This window comes from Xiphophorus maculatus, chromosome 1, assembly GCF_002775205.1.
Source record: "Xiphophorus maculatus strain JP 163 A chromosome 1, X_maculatus-5.0-male, whole genome shotgun sequence".
Taxonomy (NCBI): Eukaryota; Metazoa; Chordata; class Actinopteri; order Cyprinodontiformes; family Poeciliidae; genus Xiphophorus; species Xiphophorus maculatus.
In genome coordinates this window covers 20,927,538-20,941,301 of record NC_036443.1, presented here as the reverse complement: position 1 = coordinate 20,941,301, position 13,764 = coordinate 20,927,538, and the positions used below count along the sequence as shown (strand labels likewise).

The 13,764-nt window shown below is 37.7% G+C and overlaps 1 protein-coding gene across 2 annotated transcripts in view; it reads left to right on the top strand.

Annotated features, from left to right (window-relative positions):
* Nucleotides 1-13,764, top strand: part of LOC102220696 (fibulin-2-like) — a 32,257-nt gene that overhangs the window by 6,962 nt on the left and 11,531 nt on the right. For both annotated transcript variants that reach the window (XM_023330346.1, XM_014471254.2), the window contains exons 3-5: nt 7,652-7,766; nt 8,060-8,189; nt 11,926-12,106. In XM_023330346.1, the coding sequence (XP_023186114.1) occupies nt 7,652-7,766; nt 8,060-8,189; nt 11,926-12,106 (426 nt within the window). The remainder of the gene's footprint in view (nt 1-7,651; nt 7,767-8,059; nt 8,190-11,925; nt 12,107-13,764) is intronic.

Below are 13,764 nucleotides of genomic sequence, written 5' to 3'. Positions count from 1 at the left end.
CAGGCTCTACTCCCTGTTCCCTATCAAGTCTGTGATTGCCCATCTCCCATGAGACCGCTGCTTTCCTAATCTTCTTAGTAATAATAACCTCATCTGAAGCACACATCCACCCATTTCCAGACATTAGGGAACACAACCTATTATGCTGATCTCAACTTAGAATCGTTTCAGACTTGGGGAAAAAATGGGGAAAATGCTTCAGTAACACATTAAAGATCGTCTAGGTTGAGCTGAAACAAACTGAGGAGGCACTTGTGTTGATCAGCAAAACTGTCACGACATGCTGCATGCTGGAGTGGGTCGAGTCGATGTATAATTTTCTTTATGATGAAAGAGTGGGGTGAATTCCAGAACCGGCTGTGGAAGAGGTCGTTTCAGATTTGGTTTGAAGATGATAGCTAGTTTATCTGGGGTGCCTTCCAGGTCATTTGCAGTAATTTTAGAAGTGTCTCGTCCTCAACGTGGTTCTTTTCCCAATGCACATGTTCCTGGTGTTTATAAATTAAAGCACACATTGCTCAATGTGAAGAAAATTGACCATAAAAGACACCCGCATTAGGCGAGAGCCCAGTCTGCTTCTTGAACTTATCTGCATTTGTACATATAGAAAATAGGTATGGGTGATATAGACTTAAACATTTTATCACAATATTTCGTGGTACTATTATGATAATGATAAAAGGGATGATAAGAAATATTTATTTACTTCTTTTTTACATTTACTGTATGGCTTTCGCTGCCCCACAAACACTGACAATGCTCTTGAAAAACAAATATTTGTAATATGCATCTTTAGGACACCAGTTGTATGCACAAATCAAACTTTTTTATCATGACAGGAAATGTATCACTATAAATCATAAATAATACAATAAATGCCCACTACCAAAAAAAAAATACTTTCATTTTGCAAGATGTTTGAGGACATACAATCTGAGCAGTCAGTTTTCTTGACCACATTTACAGCAACCAAACTCTTTCATATAAAGTTGTTTAATTCACCCTAATCTAATGCAATAATTTCCTATGTGAAAAATAGCTTTTGAAGTTGAAAGCTTCTCGTTTAGGACAGAAGTGTTTATTTATATATTGGTCTACTCTAAAATCAAGAGTTGGATGGATTTCCTTTGGGAATAATTGAGCAGATTTCCTGTATTCTGGCTTACAAACAGCTGTTGAAATATAAATGGCGTAATAAAACATCGAGAACCAGTGTTCAATTTACGAGAGTGGAAAACGCTTTTGATGGAGGCAGGCAGAGGAAGCAGATGTTACAAAGCTAAATATTGATCTTGGTTTGGGTGTGTCCTGGAAATGTGCAGCATCTTTTGGAAACTAGAGCAAGCGGTTCAGAAAAAAATTAACATAATATGAATGATAAGCCTTGACAACTGAGTATTTTGATGCTGTGGCTTTGAAGGAAAAATAGATTTTAGAGCCATAAGTTGTTGTTTCCATAACAAAATAATATTTCTGAGTCAACACTGACTTAAAGCTGGGCACTCAGTAAGGGGGTAAACAGAAAAATATGTTTTTAATGGGTTAAAGCACATGTGTCAAACACAAGGCCCGCGGGCCACATGTGGCCCGCTACGTCATTTTATGTGGCCCTCTCCCCCACCACCGTTTTACAGCCCCATTGGTTGACTTAAAATATACTGCTCAAAAAAATAAAGGGAACACTTTAAGTGTTAAACACCTGTTTAAGTGTTCCCTTTATTTTTTGAGCAGTGTAGGTTTTGAGCACGAACTTACTACAAACTACATCTCCCATAATGCCTTCCGATTCTTACCAGCCAACATTACGGCTTCTCGCCACTAGAGTGCAGCAGAGTCACCTCAAGCTGATTATTAATTTTCCCAGCGAATAAAACTGAAACATCGACAAGCTAACAAGCTAACGAGCGAAGTCCCGTGATGTTTCATTCGAGGACTTTTACTGTCTCCTGCCCCTACGGTGGCCGACAGGTGCAAATGCGCAGCAAAAGAGAAAACATGCAAACAAAAAAAAAACACGCGCACAAATTAAATGCGGCAAGCAAAAAGCGAATAAAATGCAGCAAACAAAAAGAGAGACGCAAACAAAAAAGAAGACACCCCCGAATGAAATGCAGCAAACAAAAAGTGTTGAAAACGGAAGTGCTCCAGACCACTAGGGGGAGTCAAAGAAAATAGTATTCATTTCTATGGGACCAGATGCAAGATTCAGAGAAAGAAATTTGAAAGAAAGTAAAGGTACGCATTACTATATTTCTTTTCAGATACGCCGTCTTTTATAATATTATAGAATAACAGAATAATTTATGGGTAGCGTGATAGACTTTGTGTCAGTCATACCGTTCTGGGCTCGGTCTCGTAGATGCTTGCCCGAATTAGCAAAAATACTATTTTCTTTGACTCCCCCTAGTGGTCTGGAGCACTTCCGTTGTCAACACTTTTTGTTTGCTGCATTTCATTCGGGGGTGTCTTCTGTTTTGTTTGCGTCTCTCTTTTTGTTTGCTGCATTTCATTTGGGGGTGTCTTCTGTTTTGTTTGCGTCTCTCTTTTTGTTTGCTGCATTTCATTCGGGGGTGTCTTCTTTTTTGTTTGCTGCATTTTATTTGCTTTTTGCTTGCCGCATTTAATTTGTGCGCGTGCTTTTTTTTTTTTGTTTGCATGTTTCTCTTTTGCTGCGCATTTGCACCTGTCGGCCACCGTACCTGCCCCCTGATTTGATGCCACAGCTGCGACTCCATGCAGCTCATGTTTTTTGTCCATGTTTGGAAGCACCTATCTGTGCGAACAGATGTTTTCAATAATGAATTTAAACAAGACCAAGCACAGATCGCACATTACTGACGAAAACCTACACGCCATTTTGCGGATTGCCACTGCACAAGAACTAAAACCGGACATCGACGAACTGACCAGGGGAAAACGGTGCCAGACATCCGGCCAGAAAACATTGGTAAGCACGAACAAACTAAATTTAAATAGAATGAATGTAAAACCAAAACTCAGTATACTGGAATATGCATATAGTTTATTGATTTTGCTTGTGTTTTGTGTTGTGTTTATTTACAGAACACAACACAATGAGGATATGTGAGTTGGTGACAGGGTGAAGAGGGATCAGCTTTATGTTCAAGGACGGGCAACATCACCTCATTGTTTTGTTCTTATGTGAAATACATGTTCGTTGTGTAATAAATAACGAAAAAGTTTTGTGAATGAAGTTGAGAGTTAATATCAAAACTTGTTTTTATTCTTTGTTTGCTTATCTTTAAAGCAGACAAAGATTAGTTTTCCCAGCGAATAAAACTGAAACATCGACAAGCTAACAAGCTAAAGAGCGAAGATTAGCTGAGCAGTTTAAAAATACTGAGCATATTTTTAAACTGCTCAGTTTAAAAATACTGTAATTTTTAAACTGAGCAGTAATTTTACATCCATGCAAACTCAAATGTAATATTTAAAACTTGAATACATAAAATGAGTTATTTAACAATATGAGGTGTTGTTTAATTTATTTTTAACATTGTATTTTCATACATTTATGCTAGGTCTAGTTTTCCAGACCTATCACTCTGCAACTTTAGATGCGTTCCTTCTCTAACACACCTGGATCATTGACTCATTCATAGGCCTCTACAGAACTGAGTTGCTGCTAATGAGGGAAGTCAACTTTTTGTCTATGGTATGGGGGTATGTTTTAGCAGACTGCAAAAACATACCCCCAGACAAAAAGTTGACTGCAAAAACATACCCCAACTTTTAGACTGCATCTAAAAGTTGCAGTCTGGAGGACTGCACTTGGGCATTCCTGATTTATACCGTCAATGTGGCCCATTGAGGGTGGCCAATATGCTGAAGTGGCCCTTGGTGAAATTGAGTTTGACACCCCTGGGTTAAAGAGATGTGTGACCACATTTTGGCAACACAGAAAAAGAATGAAATAATTACTTTTGTTCCTAAGATCATCTTTGGAAAAAGTGTCTTCTGAGCAACAGTTAAGTTCTTCTTCTCTTTAATTCAGGTAAAATGCTTGTAGCCCATTTAGGATTTATCCATGTAGTGGGTTCCTCAGTCCACTCCTTATGAAGTTCCCCCAAATTCTTGAATGGATTTTGCTTGATAATCCTCTCAAGGTTGTGGTTCTCCCTGTTGCTGGTGCATCTTTTACTATCACATTTTTCCTTGCTCTCAACTGTCTATGAATATGCTTGGACACAGCACTCTGCGAACATCCAGCTTATTTCACAATGACCTTTTCCCCTCCTGATGACTGTCCTCTGGACATACATAGGCTCAGGCAACCATAGCAGGTATTTTTGAGTTAATTAGCTGATTAGGGTGTGACACAATGAGTTTCCAATATTTCACTTTTTCAGTGGTCTAAATCTGAGACACTGAATTTTATTTTATTTTTTTACTATCTGTGATCTATAAATCATCAAAAATAACAAGAAATAAAAGTTTGAAATATTTTACTTTGTGTTATGATTCTATATATAAAGAATTCCCTTTGTGAAACAAGTGACAAAATACTTAACTTTTTAAGGATATACATTTTTTTAGATATACATTTGGTATATGCTAAATGTACGTGCTTTGAGTTGTTTCCTTTTGATTGTTCAACATTTTCAATGCGAATAATCTCACTAGTTTGGAACTGTCATAAAAAAGCAAAGCATCTGGTCTTCTTGTCAGTCTAATGAAGAGGTAATGACAGGCTACAGAAGAGATAAAAGACATGTTAAGAGTATACTGTAACTTGGATCTCTTTTGTTGAAGCACAATAAATCAGTGTTTAATTGTTTCACAGCTGGATTCAGGTTTAATTATAAGTGCTGTCAAGGAGAAAGAGCAGCTGAAAGATCTGTCATAGTGCGGTTGAAAATTTTTTATTTCACAGTTGCTGTTCTGTGGAAGCATAATCCTTAGAAAACATCTGACATATAATGGAACCTCATGCTCCATTCACTGTGAACACCTGGATAAAATGTGTGTTGTGTTCGCTGATTCCTTCAGGAGAAAATGAAAAGGAAGCAGAAGAATGAGGGCAAATGATTATGTTTGCTGTCTTTTAATAAATATACTTTCACACAGGTTCAAAGGGACTTGTTTAACTGCACAGCTTCCTCAGACGCTGTAGTTGTGTATCAAAGAGCCGTGGTGGCCCACACGGTTTACATTTTCTATTTTCTAAGTCTTTAAATGAAGCACATTGCACCAATCACTTGCACTGGTCTGTGTAATTGCTTTGGTCTGATTTTGTTGCTTTTCAAGTTTTTCTTTGAAAAACGTCCTTTCAGTCAAAGGAAGTAGATGAGAAAAAAAACACTAAACTGATGCTTGAGTCCGTCCAACAGTATCCTTAGTTATTGACACCCATTGTCTTAAAAAAACGCCTTGCAGCAGTTGGATAAGCAAATCTTTAATTTGAATACATAAAATCAATGAAGTTCTAACCTTTAAAAGTATACAATATATACAGTAGCTGTATATAGTAGTCCTGGTTCTTCTCTTATACTCACCTTAGTTTACCCTAAAAGTTTTTCTGTGTCATTTACAACCTTTAAAATGAATGTCTAGGAGATGTAACAAAATGCATAAAATAAATCCAGCAACCAACAACCTAAAACTTCTGAACAAATCCTACCTCAGCATAAAAGTGATGTAACTTTCAGTTCAGGATTTCACACATAACTTAAAAAGCAAAGCCATACACTTTAGGGTCTCTAAGGCCAAGAAAACAAGAAGAACTCATTGTGACTGAAAATAATATTTCTTATTTATAAAAACACCAAAAGTACAATGCCTAATCTCCCTGGCTTACCATGAAATAGGAAAGAACTAGCTGAAAGAAAAAGACAGAGAACACCTACCAAACTCACTATCTAAACACAAGATATCCTGAAATTAAACAGGTCAGCAAACAAGTAGATCTAGTCATCAAATTGTTCTCACGCGGTTAAGTTTAACTTGGGAAGGGGTGTGGCACTGGATCACTGAAACTTTTTTGCAGTCAACTTCTTTGATTTCTTCTTTGATTTTACTGATGGTTGTCGAACAGTTTATTGGCACCACTTTCTTAATTTTAGTGTGAACCACTGGCAGTCCACTGAGAAGGAGTTCATGATTTCAGCTGTGCATCAAGGTGCCCCAGAAGAAAACAGAAGGAAAAAGCTCTCTATAGACAGTTTCTAGAAATCAGTGGATGATCAGTGGATTGGCACCACTTTCTTAATTTTAGTGTGAACCACTGGCAGTCCACTGAGAAGGAGTTCATGATTTCAGCTGTGCATCAAGGTGCCCCAGAAGAAAACAGAAGAAAAAAGCTCTCTATAGACAGTTTCTAGAAATCAGTGGAATATGGCTCTAAATATGGCTCAAAATATGGCTCTAGGCCATATTTTGGATCATAACCCTTTTAAAAGACATAATAACTTCCCATTATCAAGATATTTTTTTATTCTTTTTTACATTCCCAAAGGGAAAAAAACCCCACATCATTATGGATCCTCTCTCACATTTCCAATTGTTTTAAACTTTGTAATTACTCCTATGTAGATACAATCCAGTTCAAGGAAGCAGTTATATTTTTTAGGCATTACCTGACTTAAAAAGGTCGCCACACATCTGCTGTGTTCTCTCTCTTATTTTGAAGAGTGCTTAAGAGAAATGGAGACTTGTGACACATCCTATTTGTGCTTCACGAAAACAGGAATTGATAGATTACTTAAGCGGTGAAGAATGGAACATTAATTTATTTAAAGCTTTTTACAGATCTTTCACAGTCAGTATATATTACCCTGTGACCTGTGCCCTTGTTTGAAACTTGTTTTGCAACAGACCATCAGAACAGCCTATGAGTCCAATTAAAACCTTAAGAGAGTAAGAAAGTTGCCTTTTTTCCTTTTTCTTTTAGTTTTGTTGCATAATTCCCAATAGCACAGTTGGTTGGGCTATTCATTCTCAACTCCAGAGAAATTACCTTCAACACCAGCAGACTGCCTTGAATCTAAAGGTTTGTGTTCTCTCCTTTCATTGGGATTTGAAGAGAAACATTTCATCTGAAATGAAATGCTGTTTGATAAATAATTTATAGCCACCATGTGAACAAATCCAACAAACATACCTTTTTTTGTGGATATGAGTGACATTGGTTGTGTGTCACATAGTCGCACAGAGACTAAATCCTTAAATCCCCAGGTATCAAATGAAAACATATTTGTGCATTTTACCCGAGAAGTTGGATGATACAGGTTTTGATCTGTGCATTGCTTTTAAATAATGTACAGAAGAAAAAAAATACATGCTACACTTGGAGTTCTCTTTGTTCAGTCCTCCAAATAAGAACATCTCTATGTAACAACATTGCAGAACACATTAGATATGGTTGCATTGATAATATCACTAATCAAATTTTGCAGCTTCTCACGCACTAAGACTTCAGATAGTAAACTTTAACTTCAGAGTGTAAACAAATTTTTCTCTCCTAATTGGATATACTAGAATAGAATAAATCTTTTTGTCCACCAGAGTGGAAAATTGCCTTTTGCTCAGCAACATAAGGGACAAACTGACAAGAATTTTAAAAGGGACCAGGCACACTGATCACTGGGTGCACTGAAAGACTTAAATGAAGCTGTTTGTGTTTCATTTACAGTGTCTGTCAAAGAGTTGGTGAAGACCTGCTGTGAGACCGGGAAAAAATGGGCTTCGGCTAATGGCCACTGCAGCAACATGAAGCCACCCACGGATGATAGGCGCACCATTTGCTGGTGAGCTCATTATGTAACGTAGAAGCACTGAACCTGGAAACAAGGTGATATAATGGGAAAAAAATGTGCCTTACAGAAGTATTGCATTACTATACCAGTCATTTCGAATTTAGTTTTCCTTTTATTATTTAGCTGGCTTTCAGGTTTCTCATAATTAAACTTCTGGAAACTTGAAGCCACAATTCATTCAGCTCTGTGGCAACCCTCGGGAGGACCGTTTCTGTTCCTGGATGGCCACGGTTGCAGTCTAGAAATGGCCACAGTCGTTTCTCATGTGCACCTCTCTCTGTCAGGACCGCCCAACAACAGTGCTGTCTCGGCTCTCTGAAAGAACGCCAGTGCTTGGCGGGAATTGAGGCAGCCAGAGCAGGAAGCTTCTGTAGGGAGGAAGCCAGCAGTAAATGTGGGATGGATTCCTATAAGGCAAGTATCCAGGAACAGGTACCAGGGCAAAAGTCTCAACAAATCCCATAATAACTGACTTCCCTAAAGTAATAAAACATGTAATTATAACCTCTGTGTCAGTAGTCACAACATTCCCAAACCCACTCCTCTAACATTTCTTGATGTACCTCATGACCTCATATTATTCAGCTTAGTGATGCCATATTTATTAAGCTGTTTGTCAAAAACTACAAATTACCCTGAAATGGTTTCTGGTAGCACAGAACTATAAATTAGGGTTTCAAATCAGAATATGTTCTCTGCATCATAAAATACAATCCTTGAATGGACATACTTTTATTAAACGATATGAACAAGCACTAACACTGCATTTATAAGTCCTTTACAAGTGGAAGTAAATGTATTAAAACTTAAACTCAGTTTTTTTACTATGGTACTTTGTAAAAAGAAAAGGAAATAAATGTCAATAAATGTCAGAACATGAACAGAACATGGCTTTAAATAAATAATGTTCCTAGAAATGAGAGATCAGGCAACACTACAGCTTTGAAAGTACTCTAACCAATAATACCAAACTCTTTCAATAATGAGTCAAAAAAACCTGAAAAAATGCCTACTTTTCTGGATTTGTTTTACAGCAAAGTTTTTGACAAGATCTCTGAAGTCCAGTGCCAGAGTCAAATGATTCAGTTTTTCCTGTTCCAGATCTGTGTCTGATTATTTTAAACTTAGAGGATGATCCCTCACCACTTGTCTTTTGGACAGGGAATGTCAGGTAAAGCCTGAATGAAATGTACACATTTGGAAAGATGTACTGTAGGTTTGTTTTTCTATAATTTGCTGTAAAAGCAAAATGGAACAAATATGATGCCTTTACCATGAATACAATGGACAGTCGTTTCCCCAAACTCCAGCTCCATCTCAGCTGAATATTTAAAGTGGAGGCTTTGTTTCTTCACTCTAGTACTGTGACATTAGAGAAGTTGTTCAGGAAGCCAAATGTATTCTTGAGATGATCATGTGGAGCGTACCTGTGATCAGTTTCTATCAACAACCACCACAAAAAAAAACCTCTGGTGAAGAATTTTTATTGAGCTGATAATTCAAAATCTCAGGTGGTGCTTTTTCCAAAAATGCTTTTGTATTTATTTTTATTTTTTTGGTGTTTGAATGACTTGTGAAACTGTTGGAAACAGCCACTTGGCTTGAGACTCAGACTTATTAAGCTGATCTCTCAGTCCCACTAGGATCTCTCCAAATCCACAGCTTTACACAGGTCCAGTTCAACAGCCTGCAAGGCAACACCACAATGTGCACATGAAGGCTGTTTCAAGCCTGCCCATTTTTTTTATTATGTGATCTTGCTTCATTTCTAGTTGCTGCATTTGATTAGTGTCATTTACAAAATCCTCTTGCAAGTTTTGAATGTTTACATAGTTAAGTGTGGCATCTGCATGTGCAGGCCATCTAGTGTTGCAAAGCGGCCTCAGTGTTTCACTGTGTTTGTTTTCAATCGGCTGCAGTTCATCTGTCACCACCTTCCACCTTCGTGTCGAATGGGAGCAGAAGTTAAATAGGTTACACACAAACTGGGAAAAAAAAAAAAATCAGCTGTCTCAAAACATCAGATAACACTGACTCCAACCAAACTCACGGTGTGTTCAGCAAACATGTTTAGGAGGTTGATTTTGTTTATGTATTCTTAATACTCCAGGCATGTTGGCAGCATTATCATACCATTGCCCCCCACGCAGTTTGCAATGTAAATCATAATATCTTCCAAAACCTTGAGTACAGAGGTAAAGTTTACTTTGTATGACTTTCAATTAGTAGGAACTTCACAAAGTGATCCTGAGAGTGTCTTTCAGGTGACATATAGAATAAACAGAAGCTGATCAACATGTGCCACATCTGGCACTGACTGGGAAATGTTTTACATTTTTACTTCACTTGAATACAAGTCTTCTAAATAAACTCCTCACATATTTTGGAAGATAGATATGAAGGTGTTCCTGCACCTTCATTTCCATAAAGAATCAAACTACTGATTAACTCCAGAATACCCACGTCATTCCAGTTATCAGTCCTGCCAAAAACATCATTACGGGGGTCTGTAAAAGCCAGCCTTCTCTTTGCCAGAAATTTGACAATAAACAATTGTGTGTATGTTTCACAAATAATGAAATTGTGGAAAAGGGGCAATTTACTGCTGTTTTGACATGTAGAGAAACTTAAATCCATATTTTCCCACACTGGAACCACAAACTTCCAGCACTTCTTTGGATCATTTTGTGATAAACAAATCATGCAAACTACATGCAGAAACACTCCAAGCCTGTTTGCTGTACGGCAATAGCAACGCTCCATGCAACCTGCTCTGTATTTCATGATCTATAATACTTGTAACATCTGATTATCATGCATTAATTTCTCCCAAATTCCCAAACATAGTAGCTTCAAACTTTTGTTTTTTATTTCAAATCCTGAAAAAGTCCAGAAAGCTGCCAAGTGAGCCACATTTTAAAGTATTTCTACAGTAGGCAAAGTTTATTCTGAGACAATCATTGTGTAAAATGAAACACAATAATTGTGCTTAATTTTACACAGACTGTCAGATTTTTATTTTTTATTTTTTGGTTGAATTGAATGTAGAATGGCAACTACATATTGGGGGAAGATACGTAATCAAGAAAATATAGAGAAATTATCCCCAGGTAACCATAAATGTCACATTATGCATATTGCCTTGTTAGCTGGGGGGCATCTTCAAAATGAACTGAGCAATTAACAACCATTAAAATGAACACTTTGCCACGCTTTGCCGCATCAGGAGGAAAGGAAGATTCCTAATGAAGCTAAATGATGGGGAGGTGTGGTTAACATAGAGAAGCTGGGTCAAATGAATGCTGCATCAGCTATAAAGTAAATTTAGAGACAGAGACAGATTGAAATCAGTTATTATTAACATAAAGCGTTGGGAACCAATATGTTTTCATGCTTCCAAAAACAGGATCTGTCAGTAACTCACCATGTCCAGGAAATTTAAGTCTCAATAATCAAATATTGCTGTTCAGTTCAGTTTTGTTGGCATTAATTCAAGGTGAAATAGGTTTTAGGGTATTAGATATTTTATGATTCAAAAAGAAAAATGGGGAATCCAAATGCAGAATGCTGGAGTCAGATTTATCTGTAGGCAGGCGGGCAGTTTCACAGAATTTATAACAAGGAGTTTAATAAAACCAGGACCCTGAAATAAAATATTAATAGAGCAACATTTATAAATGTCAATTGTGAGGTGTAAAGGCAAAACCCTGGGATACACTTAGACAGTTCAAAACGTATTTAGGGGGAAGCAGGAAATTCATGATGAAAAGCTAGAGTCACAATAAACACGATTTGGCAAATGATGACAGAAAACTGGTCCCTTTGTGGCCGACCACTTGCTGCCCAGAATTTAATGATTGCCATGATAAACATCTCATTAAAAATGTGGCGCTTGGATACAACATTTTATAAACATGACTGCGTGACAACCAGTTCAGAAGTTTGAGCGCCCAGACACAGAAGTCCACAAAAGACATCCAGCCTGTCTATTGTGTCATTAAAGGAAGGTTTTCTAATTTAGTATACAATATGTCCACAAGTCTTAATGCATTAGCTGAAATATTTCTATGATTTATTTGTGTAAATAGCTTTAAAAAAAATAAAAAATCTGAACACTGCATGATTAAAGCCTGGTTTGTGTGAACTTCAGGAGTGCTGCAGTTGCTGCTTTCTCGGGCTGCAGCTCCACAGAGCTGGTCATCGCTGTGAAGCTCACCAGTACCCGGGTCTCCACTGCCAGCATGTCTCTCTAAACTGTTGCAAGCAGGCTGAGGGGACACAAACTGTCAGAGACAGGCCTGCTCTGGACCCAACTCTGCTCCCAGTAAAAGGTAATGCAAGCTAGCAAACATAATGATGCAAAGTCTTAAATACAGCCTAAAGTACGGTGTCCGGCTTATTGGTAAGAATAATGAATTAACCTTGAAATGGTTGTTAAAATGAATCACTGTCACACAGTCCTTTCACCCTGCTGCACCTAATAGCCTCGCTCACCCTGTGTGCTGTAATTCTTAGAGATCTACCGTCTCCCGTGCTGCTATGCCATGTATTCTGTACTTTTCCAGTAGCATACTGCATTTTGTTGCAGCTGTAAATTGAGTTGGCTTAAGCAAGCTGAAAATTTTGGCTCAACTCATATTAAAAGTGAAAAATATTCTGCCTTGTGGTCAAGGGTGATAAGGAATATTTCACTGAGAGGATAGTTTGGATTTATTATTCATGCCAAAAGTTTTGCTCACCCAGCAGCAAGTTGATTTATGAAGGAATCAGAGACAGAGCAACAAGTTCATTATTGCTGTGGAGCTTACATTGGATGTGAATTATTTTGAATTTGTTTGTTCTATTCTGTAAAAAGTAAAGTATAAAATAAAATATTAAATATAATACAAAAACTATCTCTCTCTATTTGTAATATAATATTTACTGGTTCATTATAACTATGTTTTTGGACAAATAGATAGATGGGAAACATGCATTTGAAAAGGTTCCTCACAGCCGCACACATTCTGGTGATGTGTGCGGCTTGCAGAGACCCGACTACAGAGATAAACTAGTATTTTTTTTAATGAAAGTAAGAACTTTGAACAGAACAGAAGCAGTAACTTTGAAGAATAATAAATGCAGGAAACTGAATAGAATATGGTAAGTAACACCAAACACCTGCAGGTTTAGGACAACCTGCCATGGTCTGCCACCATCAAACTTCTGAACCAAAGACACTATCTGAAGCATCCTGCCTTGGATAGGGAAAAGAAAAGAATAGACTCAGACTGGGTTTTGCATTTTATTGTGAAATAAAGATAAAGTCTGGAGGAAGACTTTATCTTACAGAATCCAAGCTGCTTGAGGTATAGTGTGAAGAGTCTACAGTCGGTGATGATCTATGGAGCCATGTCATTATGCTGCTGTTGGTTCACTATGTTTGATCAAACCCAAAGTCAGAAGAGCTGTTTAGAAGAAAATCTTAAAATACTTTTGCTGATGAGCTTTATGGAGATGCCGATCCCAGCAGGACTTTGCACCTGCCCACACTGCCAAAAGCACTAAGATCTGCTTTAATGACCATGACATAATTTTGCTTCAATGGCCAGCAAACTTGTCTTACCTGAGCCCCATAGAAAATCTATGAAGTGGAGAGATAAAGAGCAGATAAAGCAGACAAGAGGCAACATAGCCAAAAATGCAGAAGAGCTGAAGGCTACTATTCAAGCAACCTGGGCTTCCTTAACACCTGATCATCACTATTCTGTCATGATATGCGGTTAGATGAGGTGGTGAGGAAGACGCTGAGGACCCAGGTTGGAATGAAGAAGTGATGATTTAATGATCCAAAAACACAATAATCCAGGCAGCACAGATGAGCGGAAGGCTAATGCTCACAACTAGTAACAACCTGACAAGGCAACTTGACATAATTTTTGGCTAGACCAGACACAGACAAGGACCCAACAAGGAACACAGGTGGGATTAAATACACAGAAGGTAATCA